General features: G+C 42.5%; 1 protein-coding gene across 1 annotated transcript; it reads right to left on the bottom strand.

Moving 5' to 3' along the window:
• Positions 1-12,681: 12,681 nt before the first annotated feature.
• On the bottom strand, positions 12,682-14,030 carry LOC123065729 (peroxidase 2-like). The gene is made up of 2 exons (XM_044488956.1): positions 13,654-14,030; positions 12,682-13,545 (listed from the first exon to the last, which is right to left on the bottom strand). The coding sequence occupies exons 1-2, from the start codon at positions 13,993-13,995 to the stop codon at positions 12,802-12,804; spliced, it is 1,086 nt and encodes a 361-aa protein (XP_044344891.1). The 5' UTR covers positions 13,996-14,030; the 3' UTR covers positions 12,682-12,801.
• Between the last annotated feature and the right edge of the window lie 7,768 nt (positions 14,031-21,798).

Genomic DNA, 21,798 nt, shown 5'->3' with positions numbered 1-21,798 from the left:
TTCCTTAACAAATTCTAGTGAATTGTGCTATCTAATTTTACCATGCAATCTGTTGCTCTAGTCTATATGTTCTATATGTCGTACAATATGGTGCTCACTTATTAACTATTTGATTAATTAGTTGTCGTCTTCAGTTAACTGTTTGGTTTAATTCTAAAAATGTAATGTTCAATTCTTCAGGCTGCAATTTTGTATTGTCTTTCATGTGAGAAATAAATCGAATTTATCTTTACAAAATACATGAGAAACAAATACATTTGCTATATTTCCAAGTTGTCAAGCATACTTGGTTTGGCTAACTGTATGATCTTCTAGTATGTTATACATTGTGCAATGTGGTGCTCAGTTAACGTTTGGTTCATTTATTGTGGTGTTTAGTTAACTGTTTGGTTCAATTCTGCAATGCGATGTTCAATTGTTGTGGATGCGTTCTGTTATTGTATACCATGTGAGAAATAAATCAAATTTGACTGTACTAAATACATGAGAAACAAATACAATTGCTATATTTCTATGTTGTCAAGCAACTGTCTGATCTTCTATTAGGAGTGCTTTATATTGTGCAATGTGGTGCTTAGTTAACATTTGGTTCATTTGTTGTGGTGTTTATTTAACTATCTGGTTCAATTATGCAATGCGAAGTTGAATTGTTGTGGGTGCATTCTGTTATTGTATACCATGTGAGAAATAAATCGAATTTCTCTGTACTAAATACATGAGAAACAAATACAATTGCTATATTTCCAAGTTGTTAAGTGATACGTATCCAACGTATCTATAATTTTTTATTGTTCCATGCTATTATATAATCTGTTTTGGATGTTTTATATGCATTTATATTCTATTTTATATGATTTTTGGGACTAACCTATTAACCTAGAGCCCGGTGCCAGTTTCTGTTTTTCCTTGTTTTTGAGTTTTACGGAAAAGGAATATCAAACGGAGTCCAATTGACCTGAAAACTTATGGAGATTATTTTTGGACCAGAAGAAGCCCCATAAGCAAAAGAGTTGGGCGAAAAGAGTCCCGAGTCAACCACGAGGGTGGAGGGCGCACCCTACCCCCTGGGTGCGCCCCCTACCTCGTGGCTGACTCGGGGACCCCCTGATTTGCCCCCGACGCCAAAACCTCTTATATATCCCCAAACTTCCAGAACAGAACGGGGATCAGGAGTTCTGCCATCGCAGGCCTCTGTAGCCATGAAAAACCTATTGGGGCCCTGTTCCGACACCCTACTAGAGGGGGATCCATCACCGGTGGCCATCTTCATCATCCCATCGCTCTCCATGACGAGGAGGGAGTAGTTCACCCTCGGGGCTGAGGGTATGTACCAGTAGCTATGTGTTTGATCTCTCTCTCTCTCTCTTGTTCTTGACTTGGCACGATCTTGATGTACCGCGAGCTTTGCTATTATAGTTGGATCATATGATGTTTATCCCCCTCTACCTTCTTGTAATGGATTCAGTTTTACCTTTAAAGTTATCTTATCAGATTGAGTCTTTAAGGATTTTTGAACACTTGATGTATGTCTTGCATGTGCTTACCTGTGGTGACAATGGGATATTCACGTGATCTACTTTATGTATGTTTTGGTGATCAACTTGCGGGTCCAGTGACCTTGTGAGCTTATGCATAGGGGTTGGCACACGTTTTCATCTTGACTCTCTGGTAGAAACTTTGGGGCACTCTTTGAAGTTCTTTGTGTTGGTTTAAACAGATGAATCTGAGATTGTGTGATGCATATCGTATAATCAAACCCGCGGATACTTGTGGTGACATTGGAGTATCTAGGTGACATTAGGGTTTTGTTTGATTTGTGTCTTAAGGTGTTATTTTACTACATACTCTAGGGCTGTTTGTGACACTTATAGGAATAGGACAATGGATTGATCGGAAAGAATAACTTTGAGGTGGTTTCACACCCTACAATAATCTCTTCGTTTTGTTCTCCGCTATTAGTGACTTTGGAGTGACTCTTTGTTGCATATTGAGGGATTGTTTATGATCTAATTATGTTATCATTGTTGAGAGAACTTGCACTCGTGAAAGTATGAACCCTAGGCCTTGTTTCGAAGCATTGCAATGTTGTTTTCCCTCACTTTTACCACTTTCTACCTTGTTGTTTTTTTAATTTCAGATTACAAAAACCTATATCTACCATCCATATTGCACTTGTATCACCACCCCTTCGCCGAACTAGTGCACCTATACAATTTACCATTGTATTGGGTGTGTTGGGGACACAAGAGGCTCTTTGTTATTTGGTTGCAGGGTTGTTCGAGAGAGACCATCTTCATCCTACGCCTCCCATGGATTGATAAACCTTAGGTCATCCACTTGAGGGAAATTTGGTACTGTTCTACAAACCTCTGCATTTGGAGTCCCAAAAACGTCTACAAGAAGAAGGTTGCGTAGTAGACATCATTAAGCATGCTTGGTTTGATTAATTGTCAGATCTTCTATTAGGAGTATGTTATATTGTGCAATGTGGTGCTGAGTTAATGTTTGGTTCATTTGTTGTAGTGTTTAGTTAACTGCTTGGTTCAATTCTGCAATGCGATGTCCAATTGTCGTGGGTAGAATTTTGTATTGTTGTGCATGCAAGGAATAAATCGAATTTCGCTGCACTTAATACATGAGAAACATATACAACTGCTATATTTCCTAGTTTTTAATCATGCTTGGTTTGGATAAATGGGTTTTCCATGTGACTTGAATTAATCTAATGAATCTGCAATGTGCTTATTTGTCATCAACATATTTTACTGATAGCATGTGAACCCTCACTTAACCTGATGACTAACTACCTTATATGTGTTGCAGGGAAACAATGGGAAGCACTGAGGTTTACAGTCGAGGTTTGCACATGCATGATCCTTTGTCTAATGGCACATTATTGTCCAATTGCAGGGACCATTCTAATATTTAGGTTTTTAACAATTTGGTCTTCCACATGTAGGTCCTGCTGTCAGAGGTTTTGACCCACTGTTCGACCCTTTTTGCATATGGGGAAATGAGTTGTCAATGAATATCAGTCAAGTCAAGAAACTCAGAAAAATTGTTAGGATAAAGAAATTAGCGATAAAAAACAACAAGATCTTTGTCTGCACAATGAAGAAGACATCAGTTCACTACAAGACGGTTCAAACTATTATACATGGCCTTTTTTTATTCCTTTATCGCATTTCCAATATAGAGAAGATATTTATGCACATCCTTGTTTTAAGGCATTTTCAAAGCAGTTCACTAATGATTACCTCTCAAACCACCTCTATGGTCAGGAGGCGAGGAAAGTTTTCATAAAACACCCACGGTTCAATATTGAAGTGTTCCTGAAGAAGACGAAGGATGGACGGTCAATCATCCATAGGCACTGGCTTAAAGTTGCAAAGACCTTAAACATCAATGAAGTCTCAATATTCGCCTTCTGCTTCAGCAGTCTTCTAGATGAGATGCATCTGTCTATGTACCGTCTATGATGCTAATTTCGAAAGGTTATAGATGTTGCATGTGAAACTTGGTGCTGGTGCAGTTGTGTAATGGGGTAGCTGAGCGCTGAAGCTAAATAATGTTGTACTCTGATGTATTTCAATTATGAAATCTTGCTTCGTTAATATGGAAAAGAAATATATTGTGTGCTTAATATGAAATGTCAATTAGATTAATAAATGGATTATTAATAACATGGCCAATTAGCCTATTAATTGGGTTTTTGTATTGCAAATGGTTATTGAGAAAACAACGTGGGTGATGACCTCAGGCAACGCACCGAGTTTCTAGGAATAAACCGTGTTGGATCAATGAAAAATCAAACAGGACATCCTCTTGAGAACTGTTTGCCCTAAGCCACCTTGCGCAAATGTTTACCACATAAAAAGTGTGTGTGATGGATAGTCTTTGCCACACAGTTTCTTCTACGCACCGTGTGTGATGCATTGAATAACGCAAGCGATAAAATTATTAATATCGTGTGCAATGGCAATGCTATCACGAACGGTTTAATGGGGAAACTTGTGTGTGATGTACCTGCGAACGGAAATGTTTTCCTTGGAGTGACTGTGTAGGATGTATAAATGAACGGAAACGTAGTTCTTGGATTAACTGTGTGGGATATACATACTAACGGAAACGTATTCCTTGGATTGACTATGTGGAATGTACATACAAACGGAAACGTTTAGCGGGGACTGACTGGGTGGGATGTGTGTACGACGGGAAACGATTTGGCCCTTATAATTGTATTTTTTTAGCACAACTATACGTATAACCGAATTTGCTCGCTCGCCGGTCGCACACGGCCTCATTTTGTCGAGCGTGTGTGCTAGGAGAGCATATCCCCGACTGTTTCTGGGTCGTGTGGGAAGGACCCCCCCCCCCTATCACAGTCACTCACTTGGCGCCGGTTCGAAACGCCGTCGCGGAAAGGGGTTAAAAACCATTTATATAGCACCTCGTTGTACCAGTGGAAGCAAACATGAGCATCGTGTAAAAGATCCAATCTAATACCAGCACACACAAAAGTGCGCAATGCCCGCACATCCTATGTGCTCTAGTTCAGATTTGCATCTACTCATATATCGCTCATGATGCCACTATTGGAAAACATAGTAGAAGCAAACAAAAATCTGGCATATGAATAAAACCGAGCATTTCTATGAAGATGCAAATAGGTTTGATCTTATCTTTACCAACTACGCAACAAAGAGAAGAGGTTGGTGAACACGTTGGTGCAGATTCTAGCAGCTAAGATTAAACATCCCAACCGTGAGAATATCTCTTGTTCAAGGATCAAAGCTACAATCCCTCTGTTGGTATCCACACATACGAAGTCATCGATCCAGCATGCTTTGCAGTGCATGACAAAAAATTACCCGGAGACTAGATGGTGGAGCAGCCTGACGTCGTTGGCAGAGAACGACACATAGAGAGTGGGGGAGCACAATTCCAGATGGGAATTGGGGGGTTGCACCTTCACTGTTTATAGGCGCAAGGGGAGGGCTTACCTTGGAGGAGGGCTCCCCACCCTCCCCCTCCTAAGGCCGGCCGCACTAGGAGGTGCACCCCTAAAACCCTGTCCACCACAAGTGGCTTGCCCCCTAAGGCAAGGGGGCGCCCCACTATCAGGTCACTTCAGCCCAATTTGGTGTCACCCCTTAGCCTAGCCCGGGGGCAACCCGCTAGGGTCTCTAGAATATTTAGGGAGATTTCAAAATGTTCTGGAACCTTCACGTATATTTGGAGAGTATTTTTTCTTTAAAGAATAATGAATCAATTTTTATGGCATTGAAGAAAATGACAGAAACATTTACCGTTTCAGTCATTTGTTATGGACAAACTAGAAAATGAATGCATTTTTGGATTCCCTATCATTATCTACTTTAGCTACATGTAAGTCGCCTGAATTTTAAATTTGGGCAAGTTAATTTTCTGACCATTGATTCTTTTGTCAAGATTCATGCTTTTCCCCACTTGTATTGTTTAGTCTAATTTTGACTTGTCTCTCTTTGGGGTGAGTCGTTTTTTTTCTTAGGCTAAATTTTGAGTTGCCCCTATGTGGGGTAAGTTGGTTTTTTCTTAGGCTGTTTTCTTTTACTTGCCCTGTATGGGCTAAGTCAATTTTCATAATGTGGTTGAGGCACCTTACACATTGCCCGTTTCTTTGTTTGTATGCATCTTTTGCTTTTGCTTTTTTAATTGGTTTTTAACCGGGTTTTCTTTTCCGACATGGATTTTTGTCATATTGGATGAGTGGAAACGTATACACCCAAGTACTATATGCAGTATGTGTGTAAATTACACTAGAATGTACAAATTGCACTATTATATGCTTATTCTTTTCATATGTAAAAACTGCAATTTCAGTGCAAAGTTGTGTGCAATTTTTTTTTAATGTTTTCTTTTTTCTTAAAAGGTAAGACCAAATGACACTAATTCATTCTTCCTTACAATACTTCTTTTTTATTTATTTTTCATTTTCTTTCTTCTTTAGGGATAATACCAATGTCACTATGTCATGCCTTCTTAGGAAACTTCTTTTTGAGAAATTCCACTATTATATGTTTATTCTTGCATATTATTAAAAAGGTGTTTTTTTTGTAAAATATGCACAATTTTTTTCATTATTTGTTTATTATTTTTATTTTCTTCTTCTTAACTATTTTGATTTTTTGTTTTGGTTTTTATTTCATTATCTTTCTTCTTTAAAGGTAATACCAATGCCACTCATTCATTCCTTCTTATGCAACTTCTTTTAGCAAAAACTTCACTACTATAAGCTTACCCTTGCATATCATAAACAGGCATATATTTTGTAAATTGTGCACAACTTTTTTTATTCTTTGGTTTAGAATTTTTTTATTTCTTCTCAAAGGGTAACACCATTGCCACTAATTCATTTCTTTTTAGAAAATTTTCTTATTTCATTTTTTTATTTTTTTATTTCATTCTCTTTTTTCTTTAAAGGTAATAACAATGCCACTGATTCATTCTTCCTTATAAAACTTTATTATTTTGATTTGTTTTCTTTATATTTAGTTTTCATTCTTATTTTTGGGCAATGCCAATGCAAGTAATTCATTCCTTTTAAGGAAACTTACTTTTTTTAAATCCACTATTTATATGTATATTCTTGTACATTTTTAAAAGGACATGACTAACTTCCAGACGTCCGGAAGATAGTAATAGATCCGAACGATTGTTTTTTCCTTTTCCAACTAATCACTCACCTAATTCTACTTTTTATACTAGCTAATCATGGTTACTCAAAAAAAAACTAGCTAACGTGTTTACGACGGAGGAATAGCATGCACGTGTGCTCACTTGGATTTCATGCATGCATATAAACTAGGAGACAAAAAAGATAATGTCAGCAAAAGATTCTTCCTGTTTTAAACTTTAAAATGTTTTGTAGCTCAAACCATCGCTCCGATTCAAATTCCGTCTTCACATAAAAAATTCGTCTCGACGAGATCTTCGAAACTAGATCCCATGTTGGTATGTTTCGATGACATTTTTTTTCAGGTCAAAAGTCATCACGTCTGGGCAACGTAAACTATCACGTCTACAATACATAAATTATCATGATGTTTGCACTGAAGTTATCACGGTATATTTCAACTTTTTTTGTCCGGGTCAAAATTTGTCATGATATTTGTAATTAAATTATCGCGTTTGTAATACTATAGTCTAGCATCGATGTCATCTCTTATAAAACGGATTTTTACGCGTTGTGCCGGGCCATGCCCGTTTAGGCGTGTGTCGGGCCGTGCAGTGCCAGAGACGGCTCGTTGGCCACCTATAATAAGGTTTATTGTGCGTAAAGTACCATGTTAATTACACAAAAATTATCGAGTGTATGTTTTTCAACTTTTTTGCCCTGTCCAAGGTTATTATGATGTTTCTGCGTAAGTTATCAGATATGCGGTCGAATATTATCATGTTATTTACACAAAATTATTTGCTTTACATTAAAAAAACTTTAGTCAAAAGTTATCGTGGTGCTTGTAAGCGAGTTATCATCTCTATTGTGCGTATATTACCATATTATTTACAGAAGTTATCGAGGTATGTTTTTCAACAACTTTTTTTTCGGGGTCAAAAAAATTACCGCGGTGTTTCTACGTTAGTTATCTACTCTGTGATGCGTATATTACCATGAGAAGTTACCGGGAGTCTTTTTTTTGTCCCACGCCATATTAAAAAAATCCCGTGGTCAAAGTTACTGGGGTGTTGTACGTAAGTCATCATCTCTAAGATGTACATATTATCATTCTACTTGTGCAGAAGTTACGGGGTATGCTTTTTAAGAAGTTTTATTTCGAAGTCGAAAAGTTACTACATTGTCTAAATGTTAGTTATCAGCTCTGGTGGTGTATGTTATCATGATATTTACACGTAAGTTATTAGAGGTATGTTTTACAAACAACCTTTTTCCTCGGGAAATATTTACCGCAATATTTGTATGGAAGTTATCACGTGTATGATGCGTAAATTACCATGCTATTTACATAGAATCCAGGAGTGTGTCTGCCAACAACTTTTTTCTCATGTTCAAAAAAGTTATCGTGATGTTTGTACATAAGTTTCATATTTGCGGTTCATAAATTATCATGCTATTGACAAAGAAGTTACCAGAGTTTGTTTTCAACAACTTTTTCCCATTGGTCAAAAGTTATCATGATGTTTGTAAGTAAGTTATATGGTCTGCAATGCGATGATCACATAGAAGTTAGCATGATAAGGCCTTCCAGTGAGAAAACACATCTCATCCTCTCTTTCACGATTCTGGTGCGAAAGAGGGTAAAAGATTTAAAATCCTGATTCACTCAACTTCGCTTAGATCTCATATGTGTTGGAGCGTTGAGCGGTCAATTTTTTTCTCTAAAAATTCTAGTCGATTTTGTTGTTTGTCAGTTTGGCAATTCAATAGTAGTTCAAACCAATAGATCAAATACAAGTTGTCTTGAACATAAAGACCAGAAAGATGGTGGATTTATTGGTTGGCTAGCTATAGCTTACACTACTACAAAAAAGGCTATAGATGGAATCGCCACTAATGGTGCATCTGTGATGTGGTGCGCCATTACTATATTCTAATGGCGCACCATGTCTCGGTGCGCCATTAGTAATATATTACTAATGGCGCACCTGGTATGTGGTGCGCCATTAGTAGTTTTAAAAAAAACATAAAAAAAAATTTGTTACTAATGGCGCACCGTTGTATAGTGCGCCATTACTAATTGACATAGTAATGGTGCACCACATCCGTCGTGTGCCATTAGTAGCTTTGAAAAAAAAGTAAAAAAAAATTGTTACTAATTTTGAAAAAAAATCAAAAAAATATCAATTTTTTTTTTCAAAACTAGTAATGGCGCACCGTGGGTGTGGTGCGCCATTACTAGTTTAACTAGTAATGGTGCACCACCCCACGGTGCGCCATTACTAACTTGCCCCAACACCAAATGCCCCCCTGATCGCCTTTTCAGTTAAAAAAAAAGAAAATGATGGAAATGTCAAAAAAATAAAAGAAAGTAAGTTTCTCATGTGATATGTGCTCTAGTTGTTGGGAAAATTTACAAATATGAATTGCGACTTTATTTGCAAAATCTCTCTGGAAATTTGTAAAATGGGCATAACTTTTCCATACGAACTCGGATGAAAAAGTTTTTTATATGAAAAATCATCTACTCGAAAAGTTACATCCAAAAGTTACGGGGCTTTCAAGATCTAGAGGCAAAAAAATTCAAAAAAATTCAAACTTACTAGTGGCACACCATGGATGTGGTGCGCCACTAGTAACAGAAAAAAAAATTGGTTTTGAATTTTTTTTTATTTTTTTTCAAAAAATGATACGTAATATGACCGGGAAGTTTCAAATATTTTTCAAAATTTCATCATAGTCATGAACATGAACAAAGTCCTAGACATCAACAAGGTATAACAGGATTGATATGCTAGATATATCAACAAGTGCCTGTGAAGTGAGCTGTTGCTGGGGTTGGATAGAACTCTGAAGTTAGATTAAGCATATTGACCCGAGATTAAGCCATAGTGAACTGAGATACTACGTGGTGCGTCATTAGAACACCAGATACTAATGGCGCACCAGTTGTGCGCCATTAGAAAAACTGGTGCGCCACTAGCATGCCTTTTCCTAGTAGTGTTAAACCAAACAACCAGAGTTCGAATCCCTCGGCACACATGTATTTTTTCGTTAAATCACAATTTAAATGTGCACGCATATAATTAGGAGGCCCAAATTAATATGACAGTTACTTTCCTAAAAATCCTGACCGAAATTATGATTTAAATACACCTGCATAAAATTAGGAGGCGCAGTTAAAGAAAAGATCGGGATAATCCTTGTTTAAATCTGCATGCATAAAATTAGGGGATGTATTTAAAGGAGATCAGGATAATTAGGTCGATCCACTAATTAGCACGAAGATGATTAACGCGATCCAATAATTGCGGCGGTGAGAAATGGAAGAAAAGGCAAGCGAATCTTCGCGGCGCGCGGGCACGACGCCAGGTACGCTCGCGTAAAAAGCGCATCGCATCGTTAGACCGTACGATTCAGAATGATCGTCATTTGAATAGTGCGGATCTGTTGCAAACCAACAGTCGGCAGGATTTTAGCTTTGCCGTTTTAAAAAGCTCAATTTTTGTGTATATTGTGTGCAAATGTTTTTATTCTGTTCTTTTTTATTTTCTTTCTTCTTAATGGGTAATATCAATCCCACTAATTCATTCTTTCTTAGAAAACTTCATTCTATTGATTTAGTTCCAATTTTATTTCTTTCTTAGAAAACATCACTATTTTGATCTTTTTAGTATTTATTTTACTTTATTTTATAGGGTAATATCAATATCACGAATTAATTCTTGCTTGCAAAACTTTATTATTATGTTTTTGCCATTGTGTTTGTTTCATTTGCTTTCTTCTTTTAGGGTAATATATGAATGCCACTAATTCATTAGTTGCTATAAAATTTAATGATTTTTATTAATTTTTAGTTTATTTTCATTTTAGTTTTTATTTAAGGATAATACCAATGTCAATAATCCATTCGTTGTTAGAAAATTTTATTTTATTGCAAAAATTCTAGTATTATATGTTTATTCTTGCATATTATAGAAAACATATTTTTATATAATTTGTGTGTAAATTTTGTCAATGTTTGTGTTATCTTTGTTTCTTTTCCTCTTCTTAAAGAGTAATACCAAAGCCACTAATCATTCTTCTTTAAAAAAATAAGTATTTTGATTTTGTTTAGGAGTTTATTTAATTTTTATTAAGTGCTAATACCAGTATCACTAATTTTATTAATTAATGTACCCCTAGGTTCATACTCCCTCATTTAAGAAAATGTACATACTCCCTTTGCCCTGACTTAGAGCCTGTTTGTTTCATAAGTCTTAGGACTTTTTTAAGTCCCAACTTATAAGTCATAAGTCCCTGCCTGTTTGTTTACACCGACTTATAAGTCCCGAGTCCCTGCCTGTTTGTTTACACGGACTTATAAGTTGATAAAACACTTATTCACATAACCATTTTTCATACAAACGAATTATAGAATAGTGACAACCGAAATAACACTTGTTCATAACACTTGTTCATACAAACGATTAACACTTGTCCTCCCACGACCTATCACACCTCCCTCAACGGCAGATGCGCCCGGGGCAACGAACGGACGCAGGCGAGAGCCGGCTCGGCCTCCGAAGTTGAGAGACCGTGCTCGGCCTCCTCCGCCGTGAGACACGGGCCTCCCACGACCAGCTCCAGTAGGAGGAAGACCATGGCCGGCGGACTGGTTGAAGAGGAGCTGCTGGTACGAGCCCAACTCCGGGAACTCGTCGACGTTGTGGTTGAGATCCAAGAATCCCATTCCCCTCCCGAGATTTCCCCCGGCGGATGAGCCCTGCGATGCCTGATGATTCGCGTGGAACGGAGACAAAAAAGGGACCCCGTCCTCCTCATCGTTGCCCATGGCGGCGGCGGCGCTGGCTACTGGCAGCGGCGGCTCTGCCTACTTGCGGCGGCGCTGGCTACTCGTGGCGATCGAAGCAAAAGGGGAAGGACCGGGGAAGGTGCGGGGCAGGGAAGGAGATCGATGCGTCATGCGGGAAGGAGAGCGACGCGGGAGGGAAGGAGAGCGACGCGGGGGGGAAGGTGCGGGCCGGGGCAGGTGCGATGCGGGGGAATCGCTCGATAAGTCCCAATAAGCTCCTCAGGGAGAGTCTTTTTCAATAAGTCCCAAATCACCACAATAAGTCCCCATAAGTCCCTCCCATTTGGTTTAGGTGGGACTTATTGGGACTTTTTTAAGTCCCTAGACCCATAAGTCCCTGGAAACAAACACCCTCTTACTTATTTTAGATTTGTCTAGATACAAATGTATTTAAACACGCTCATATATAAACAATCTAAAATAAGTAACTCTAGACAGAGGTAATACACACGAGCGCATGCGCCGGTGCACCGGAGCATGCGAAATGCAATGCATAGGCCATAGACAGGCCGTGGACGCATACATTTTGTCAATTTGAGATTGCTTTTACCACGCTTGTCACGTGGTCATGGACGCATACATGCATGTGCAGGTTCTTCCGTATCCTCTTGGGATCCATCTCTTAATATTCTTTTACTACTTGTTTACTCCTACTACCTACCTAGCTAAGAGCATCTCCAACAGACGCTTCAAAAATGCCTCGTGCGCTAAATATCAATTTTTTTGCGCTGAAGACAAAAAACAGTGCTCCAGCAGATGCTGTAAAATAGAGCACGCAAAAACACTTTTAGCGCATGGGCATGCGAGCGAACTGCTGAGCTGCAAATTTGGGACGCCGGATTATCCGTACAAGCTGCTGCAGGTGGGGCCACCGCATTGGCATCATGTTTTTATGCATCTTGAAAACCTCTTCGTCGCTCTTGCGTGAAAAAACGCTATTTCGGCGCTGCAAACATTTTTTAACGCGTCGCGCTACCGCGTACCTATTGAAGATGCTCTAAGTGAAGTAACTTGCTACCAAAAAGTGACTGACCCCACAAGAATTCAGTCGATTGACACCTAGCCGGTCGCAACATTATCAGTTTTTAATCGGCAGAAGCAACCAGAAAATAGTTGTAGTGAACATACACAATTACTACTTGTGTACTTATGTCTTTATTAACGCACAGACACCGAGTTTTAGTGTGAGAAAACCAACAATGACAGTAGCTAGACGAAGTTACATCTCGTCCATTAGGCGAACCCGCCATGGAGACAGCCAGCCACCCCGCATTACTACTCGCCAACTTTAGTTGTTGACTCTCGAGCATACTTTCCTGATCTCTGCGCCTTGGTCGGCTCTGGTCTTGATCCCGATTTTCCCCATATTCTCCATGGCTCTCTCAAACTTCCTCTCCCACGCGCCTGCCCTATTTGCGTTTTCTCTCACCTGCGTCATCGTATCCGTCGAGTTGAGCACGGCGTCCGAGGTGAACAATACTTTCCTGTCGATCACGTTCCGGTAGTACTGCTTATCCAGGACATAGGGGGTCACATCGTCTTGGTTCACATTGGTGTCGTCGTTGCCGTTGCACTGGGTCCTGAGCTTGGCGGCAAATGCCGGGTCCATTTCAGAGAAGCGGCTGGAGAAGAACATGCAGCGGGCACCACCGATTGTGTGCGCGCCGGAGAGCGTGACCATCTCGTCTGAGGTGAGCCCCTTGGCCGCGAAACTCGCCTGGAGCTCCGCGACATTGGAGAAGGGCCCGGGCAGCTGGTCGGTCTCGTTGGCGAAGGACTCGCGCCCGTCGTAGCGGCCGCCTGGCATCCGGATGTTGATCCTGCGGTTGCTGAGGAAGTAGGACGCGTCGCGGGCGGCGAAGGCGACGATGTCGGCGCATGAAACCTTGCCGGGGCAGGCGGCCTCGATCGCCGCCTTGGCCGCGTCGATCACCTCGAACCCTCGCAGGCTGTTCTTGTTCGGAAGGCCTTCCCTCTCCGTGTCGCTGTTATTGGAGTTGGTCGTCGTGAGGAGGACGGAAGCATCGCACCCCTGAATATAACATTATGACATAAAGACCTCGTAAAGAACATGTTGATCTTCTTGAACGGCAATGCAGCTAGCAAATAAGCTAGAATAATCGACAAGCTGTGTTGGTACCCGAACGAAGCAGTCGTGGAAGAAGAGACGGATGAGCCCCGCACCAATGCCAGGGTACGCGGCCACGGCGTCCCTCACGGCACCCCTCACAATCACTTCCGCTCTGGGGCAGTACGACCTCGACCACCTGTTGTCGTAGTAGCCGTGGCCGAGCCCTAACCCAGAGGGAGAACGCCCCCGCTGCCACGGAAGGCCTCTCGTCCTGGAGCCGCGAGAACAGAGCCACGGGTTGTAGGTGGGTAGCCTCAGCCAGCCGTTGAAGCAAATGCTGGCGCCCTCGCACGCCGCCGGCCCGGCGAGGAACGCGGCCAAGACGACGAGCGCTGCGAGATTAGTCGCCATCTTCCTTTCGCACTAGCCACTAGAGAGATGATGGTCGTTTCGTGTCGTGTGTTGTTTGCTCTGGCTGGGTTACGGATGACATATTTATAGGGTCGTCCCGGACCGACGACGACGAAGGCATGCAATAGGCACGGCCGCGTTTCGTGGGCGGCGCACGTTGAAATGGAATGGATCACGTGCCAACCTGCGCTTGCAGAATGCATGTCTCTTGCAACTTGAGTTAGGCGAACCAAGCATAAAAAGCTCGGATACCGCGTGATTGGCGATGACCTTAGTGACCTAAAGAGTCAAGTTTCTCGGCCCTGCTCTTGCTTGGTCCATGTTTCATGCATTTTTCAAGACGAGTTTGCCACGCGCCAAGGAGTGGCTATCACTAGGACACTAATATCCAGCCGATAATAATTTACACACATTATGCATACGAGATTTTTTGGTAGTTTTTCATCTGTACAAATAGGACACTAAAAGCAACTCTACCAGGCGCACAAAAATTTTCGCGCCCTAAAATAGTTTTAACGCTTCACTGTAGCACTTTTAGCATGCCGGACCTAACATTGGCTTACCAAATGCCCAAAAGTGCGCGCCCCAAAAAACACGCAGTGTAAATTATGAAGCGCGCGCAATCTGGTGCCTCAAATTTACAGCATGTGATAGCGTTTTTCAGCGCGCATTATTTTATAGCTTTTGCTGGAGCCGTTCGGCGCCCAAAAAACACGAATTTCAACGCGCGGAGCAGTTTTTGGGCGCCTGTTGGAGATGCTATAATATCCAACGGTCGACCGCTAGGGGAGATCTCCCATCTGCCGATTTGTTCGCCAGGGGTTGTGCTCCTGGCGACCGTTCTTGGTTGTTCACCAGGAGGGCAAACCAGGCGAACCCCAGAGACCTAAAAACGCCCTTTTAAATTGTCGCGACTTTAAAATAAAAACAAAAAGTTGAGTGATCTAGAATTAGTTTTCTTCACGTAACCTTTAAAAATGTCATCCTATATATGAAAATGACATGAACAAAAAATACACACAAAATTGTAAAAATGCCATGCCCTGAAAAAGGGAAAATTACGGTACTACTTTGATGAAACTACCATCCTCTGTATAAAAAAAGGCATGACACACAAATTTATAAAAATGCAATGCTCTGAAAAAGTATGAGAGAAGACGACACCTGGTACGACCTGGCCAGGTCATACCAGCGCTCCTACTAGCCTAAGGATACTGCAAAAAATCAAGCATAACTTCTGCTATTTCTTCATAGATTTCATTCCGGTTTGTTCTTACATGATCCTTAGCGACAAGGAAGCACTACTAGGGAAAAGCCTAGCAGTAGCACGGGTTATATGCTTATCAGTAGCGTAGGTGGCCGCGCTACTGATACGGCGCTACAGCTAATGCTTATCAGTAGCGCGGCATGACCAGCGCTACTGCTAGGGATAGCTGCAGTGTTTGTCTGCAACACGCGCTATTGATAATAGCTGTAGCACCCTTGTGCAAAGAGCGCTACTGCTAAGAGCTCGCTGCTGCTAATGCCATACCCCACGCTACTGTTATTAGTTTTTTTTTCTGCTCTACATTTTGTGCTCCTGAATTTTGTTTTGGGCTTTATACAACAATCTCTTGTATATCATACACATACAAATGTAATCATAGCATATACATAGCGATACAAGATGGTCATCATCATAATCATCATCCAACAGAAAGTGGTCTCTCGTCATCATTTCAAAAATAGCGATACAATCATACAAGTCTCGAATACTTGCAACTACATCGTCATCCATCTAAACAATGAGATACGCGAGAAGAGCTATCACTATGAGTGAGAGCGAAACCAGGTAGTACATGAGGCGGCGGTCACGGGTCCTCTCTCGCGCTAGCGTGAACCTCAAGTAACTAGCTTCTGCTTTTTATCTGCTTTTGAAGCCTTTATGGCTGGCGCCCGAGTCCCCATTCACTTGCCCCTGACACTCAGGATACTCGTCGTACACCCGCGGAACCTTCCCTTTGTACACGACATAGCATTGCTTCCTCGCCATCAAGAAGCTAGGTACCTGTTTGAAATGCATCTTCATCAAGAGAATGTACAATCATATGCAACAAAATATACTAGAGCAACACGAAAAAGAAAGGGTTAGCAACTAGATGCAACATATAATACGCAAACTAATTAACTAGAGGTACGCAGGTCATCTTACCCAAACTAACAAAGTAGCATTAGGCAAGTTCAGCAGGGACCATGGACATCACAAAGTTTCATCGCTACAGAAAGTATACAAGTTCAACTGATACATATCATCATCATCGACATCGTAAATCACTAGATGTTCTATCCTTCCGTATCATCGAGGATGGACCCTAGCTTCTTGAACGACGCGAGGTCATGACGTTGCATGCCTATGCGAGTTCGGACGTCAGCTCGCAATATAGGGCCGTGGTGGAACATCCCCTTCTCATCGACGACTTCTTTCATGATGATCGTCGCAATGTCCCTTTGGATGCGAAAGAAGTCATCTCTAAGTTTATAATCCGCTTCTCCATGAGATTCTACCCACTTGCGGATATGATCATCGTTTCTGTTTGTCATGCGAAGCTTTTGGTGATCCGTGTTGAACTCAATCATGAGATGGAGGATGTAGAATTCATCTTTCTTGCTTGGTTTTGGGACATGGATGCAGCAGAAGTTAGTTTTATGCGCGAAACCCGTGTTCTTGTTTCTTTGTTTCCTGATCTGCAGGTGGCCACCCCTAATGCTGAAGCCTTAGAGAGCATCATCTAGAATATTCATTATGTGGGTGTAGTTCTTCTTCTCATAGTTTCTGGTAGGGTCCAAATACACAGCGTGGGAGACTCGCATGTAAAGAATTATAAGGACGGCGCGCCCGTCGCTGCGGGGGAAAAGACACCTCAAATTATTCTCCATATGAGCAAGAAGGAATGATTAAAATGTGTGAAAGGGTTGTCCAGAACTGACTTACTTTGGATGATAAGGCAGGAGGACAATTTCCTGGTCCTTATTCTGCACCATAAAGCTTTGGAGGTACTCCCTAACAGTTTCACGCTCAAAGTTGCCGAGACTCAAGAAGGACTCGTGCATGTAGTACGGATCCACCACACAGATTTGCGAGACTTCTTCTCTCTTCATGACGGAGCTCGTATGTAGCGCAAAAAGGCGGACGATTGTAAAATCGAGCCAAACATATCGAAGATATGGTCAAACCACAGGAAGAACACCTCCGCGAGCCATGTGTCGATGTAGCACTTCCCCTTAGGCACATGAGCCGCGTATGTCAGATATCTTGGATCCTTTAAGGGTAGTAGGCTTTTCTCAGTCGACAGCACATGGTCGTGCAGTCTCATGAGATCCCCTGATAGTGCCTCCAGTGGTTTCAGCGGTAGCATCAGCTCGCCCGTGACATGGAACATGGCCGCACCTTTAACGGGTATCTCTTCAGAATCCACCGTCTGGTTGCTATGTGCTCTAGCTTATTTGCAGGTAGCTGAGCCTATCTTCCCCGGTCTCTTCCTCTCCTTTTTCTTGGGCACACCTTCCAGACCCTTCCTTAACCCCTACCCCAGTTGTCGGGCTAAGCACTGTACGACCCCCAGCTAGTTGACCTTGTGTTGAGGCGGCATCTTCAGGCGTGTCCTATGAGGATTTCATGAAGAGAGACTTCTTGCAATCCCTGCTAGGACATTCCTGCCCGGGCAGATCATCCATATCCTCATCAGCATGCTGATATCCCGATTCGTCATATGGCTGACTCATCATATCTAAGTCACAGTCATAGGCGCCTGTATTGAGGAAACCCATTGGGTCCTCCGTCTCCTCCACCTCATCATCCATTCTTTGTTCTGCGGGGCCGATTACATCAGCCACTATTGGACCCCCTTCATCACGTCATCCGCCGCTCTCACCCGGCACTACAAGAGTTGGTAATTGCGTAGGCGGGGTGGTGGTCTCCATACATGCTTGTTGATGTGTGGTTATTGGTGTGCTCTCGGCCGGCTCCAGACGAAGAGGATTCTTCGACCATAGCAGCACCCAACCCTTATAGCTTCCAATTCACAGTGGGGTCTCATCGTCCTCTCCCCCTAGCTGTAATGGAGGAGGCAAATCATCATGCCCCGATCTCACACTCGACAAGTTAACCCTGAAGTGCCCAGCGGGCATCGGTTGGTTGTGGAACGTGATTTGCAATGGCTTCATTATCACCCCCTTTCCCACGTCCACCTTCTGGCCTTTGATGAAGTAGAGTATGGTGCACGGGGTTTCATCAGCCTGCAAACAGATGTCTACGGCGTAAAACATCTGAAAGGCAACGAAAATGGAATATTCTAGATATATATGTTGGTGCGACATGTAATTACCGTGAGGGCGTCGAGCTTAGACAAAGACGAAGGCCCGCCTAGCGTGTGAGAGACTGAGGACGGGCTGCTATGAGCGGGTGCAGGTGCGAGAGCAGGCCCGGTTGCGTGAGAAGGTGATGGTGCGGTGGTGTTGTTCATCGAGTTGCTCCTGACGAAACCGGGCATGGGGAAATCATGTACCTTCTTGTCTGGATTTTCATTCGTCTAGTTGATGATAGCCGGGACCAAGTTAGTAGCGAAATCATCTATTGCCTGTTGTAGCAAATCATGTTTCACTCGTCTGCTTTTTGCGCATCCTCAGCTGCTTTTTTCTTGACCTCAAGCTTCACCTTCTTGTCGATGTCCGCCTGACTAAACTTCTTTTTCTGCTTCTTGGCCTCCGGGCCCTCGTTGTAAAACACCTTCCCTGTGGCGCCGTCTCCGGTGCCGTGCACACATCCATATTGCGGCCGCTGGCCCAAACGGAGTCCCTTAAGTTTGTTCAAGGCCCGGTTGAGAGAGGTGTCCCACTTGGGCCTCATCGGCAAAGTAGGGCTTTCGACTGCAAGCTGGTGTTGCTTCTCCTGTAGAAGGAACGTGAACCGTTTACGAATGTGTAGTCGACTTGATCAGGAGCTAAATGTAAGGTGGTAAAAGAATAATTACCAGTAATCTAATCAATCTCCTTGTGATCTCGTCCGTGTAAAAACCTTTTTTTTCTTGTCCCACTTGTAGCAGGCCCTGATGAAGTCACGCTCCAAGGGGTTGGTGAACTTCGCGGAGGGGTCTGGGAGACCCGCGGCTTCATGTTCCGCGTCCTCCTTATCCCATATGGGCCTTTTGCCAAGGTAGCCATGGCTTCCGAGGCGATGCTTCCCCGTGTTCCTTTGCTGAAGGCTCTTGAATTTCGCAGCCTTAACCTTGGCTACCTCGGTAGCGCAAGTGTTCTTGAACTTTTCGAACTCCTCTTCTGTAAGTGTCAGATTTTCCTCTAGAATCTTGGACAGGGGTTCCTCAGTCTCAATAGCTCGTTTCACCCTCCCTTTCCAAGAGGCCAAATCATTCTGAACATGCCCATGCATGATTGTTAATCTTTTTCATCTTTGGATCATCCCACGGTTGCTCTATGCTATCATCCCGGTCGGGGAACTTGAATCTCTTGTGCAACTTCGTCAGGAGCAACTGCCTCAAATGTTCTTTACTCCTTAAGACATCGTCGTTGATGCTCGCGCATTACCGTAGGATGCATCCTACTTGGTTCCCATAGCACTTGTGAGGTTCTTCCGGCTCTAATGGCTCAAACTTGCCAGGTGCCATTTTTGTGATCACCAGTCGTCGGATGCCGAGTTTGTTAGGTTTTCATATCCTCTGCTTCTTCTGCTTCTTCTTCTCACCGGTAGTGGCATCGGCGCCGATATATTCCCCGCCGGTACCTTCCCCGCCGGTATCGGCGCCGCCATCGATGCCGGCGCCGTTGGTGTTGATGTCGGTGTTAGTAACATCATCAAGGCCGACCTGCAAACCTTGACTGTGCTTAGCAGACAAAAAGTTGAGGTACTCTTGTTAACCCTCATAATCCATCTCATCTGCATCTTGGTCAGAAGGCCCAGTTTCTTTGTTGTTCGACATGTCTCCTATGATTAAGTCTCCTGATACGTCTCCATCGTATCTATAATTTTTGATTGTTCCATGCCAATATTATTCAACTTTCATATACTTTTGGAAACTTGTTATACTATTTTTGGGACTAACATAATGATCCAGTGCCCAGTCCCAGTTCCTGTTTGTTGCATGTTTTATGTTTCGTGGAAACCCAATATCAAATGGAGTCCAAACGGGATAAAAATGGACGGAGAATTATTTTGGAATATTTGTGATTTTTGGGAGGAAGAAACAACGCGAGACGGTGCCCGAGGGGCCAACGAGATAGGGGGGCCGCGCCCCAGGGAGGCAGGCGTGCCCTGGACCCTCGTGGGCACCCTGTAAGGCGTTTGATGCTCTTCTTTTGCCTCAAGAAAGCTAATTGTTGGAAAAATATCTGGGCGAAGGTTTCAATCCAATCGGAGTTACGGATCTCCGGATATAAAAGAAACGGTGCCAGGGCAGAATCTGGGAACACAGAAACAGAGAGAGACAGAGAGATAGATCCAATATTGGAGGGGCTCTCGCCCCTCCCACGCCATGGGAGCCAAGGACCAGAGGGGAAACCCTTCTCCCATCTAGGGAGAAGGTCAAGGAAGAAGTGGCGCTGGAACGCCACCGGGGGCCATCATCATCACCGCGATCTTCACCAATACCTCCGCCATCTTCACCAACATCTCCATCACCTTCCCCCTTTTATATTCAGCGGTCCACTATCCCGCAACCTGCTGTACCCTCTACTTGAACATGGTGCTTTATGCTTCATATTTTTATCCAATGATGTGTTGCCATCCTATGATGTCTGAGTAGATTTTCGTTGTCCTACCGGTGATTCATGAATTGCTATGATTGGTTTGAGTTGCATGTTTTATTATTGGTGTTGTCCTGTAGTGCTCTCTATGTCGCGTAAGCGTGAGGGATCCCCACTGTAGGGTTTGCAATATGTTCATGATTTTCTTATGGTGGGTGGCGTGAGTGACAGAAGCACATATCCGAGTAAGTAGGTTGTTTGCGTATGGGATAAAGGGGACTTAATACTTTAATGCTATGGTTGGGTTTTACCTTAATGATCTTTAGTAGTTGCGGATGCTTGCTAGAGTTCCAATCATAAGTGCATATGATCCAAGAAGAGAAAGTATGTTAGCTTATGCCTCTCCCTCAAATAGAATTGCAATAGTGATTACCGGTCTAGTAACGTAGTCAATTGCTTAGGGACAATTTCACAACTCCTACCACCACTTTTCCACACTCGCTATATTTACTTTATTGCTTCTTTATCTAAACAGCCCCTAGTTTATATTTACTTGCTCTTTATTATCTTGCAAACTTATCCAACAACACCTACAAAGTACTTCTAGTTTCATACTTGTTCTAGGTAAAGCGAACACTAAGTGTGCGTAGAGTCGAATCAGTGGCAGATAGGACTTGAGAGAATATTTGTTCTACCTTTAGCTCCTCATTGGGATCGACATTCTTACTTATCGAAAGAGGCTACAGTTATCCCCTACACTTGTGGGTTATCAAGACCTTTTTCTAGCGCCGTTGCCGAGGAGTCATAGCGTGGGGTGAATATTCTTGTGTGTGCTTATTTGCTTTATCACTAAGTAATTTTTATTTGTTGTTCTTAGTTGTTTTCTACCTTTAGTTATGGGTAGGAAACGCAAAATACCAAAAAAAATAGTTGTACCTACTGAACCAATGGTTGAAGAACCACTCAAAATCTATCACACTCCTGAAGCTTTTTACTTGGATCATCTTCGATCCCTTTGTGCTCGTGCTGAAACCCCAACTAGCTTAGTTGAGGGCAAATCTTTAGATG

Source organism: Triticum aestivum, chromosome 3B (assembly GCF_018294505.1).
Source record: "Triticum aestivum cultivar Chinese Spring chromosome 3B, IWGSC CS RefSeq v2.1, whole genome shotgun sequence".
NCBI lineage: Eukaryota > Viridiplantae > Streptophyta > Magnoliopsida > Poales > Poaceae > Triticum > Triticum aestivum.
This window is presented reverse-complemented; position numbering and strand designations above follow the sequence as displayed.

Excerpts from the sequence above, each read along its gene's own strand:
- LOC123065729 (XM_044488956.1), bottom strand. The coding sequence starts at position 13,995 with ATGGCGACTAATCTCGCAGCGCTCGTCGTCTTGGCCGCGTTCCTCGCC. Across the intron at positions 13,546-13,653 it reads TCCACGACTGCTTCGTTCGG|GGGTGCGATGCTTCCGTCCT; the intron begins GTACCAACACAG and ends TGTTATATTCAG.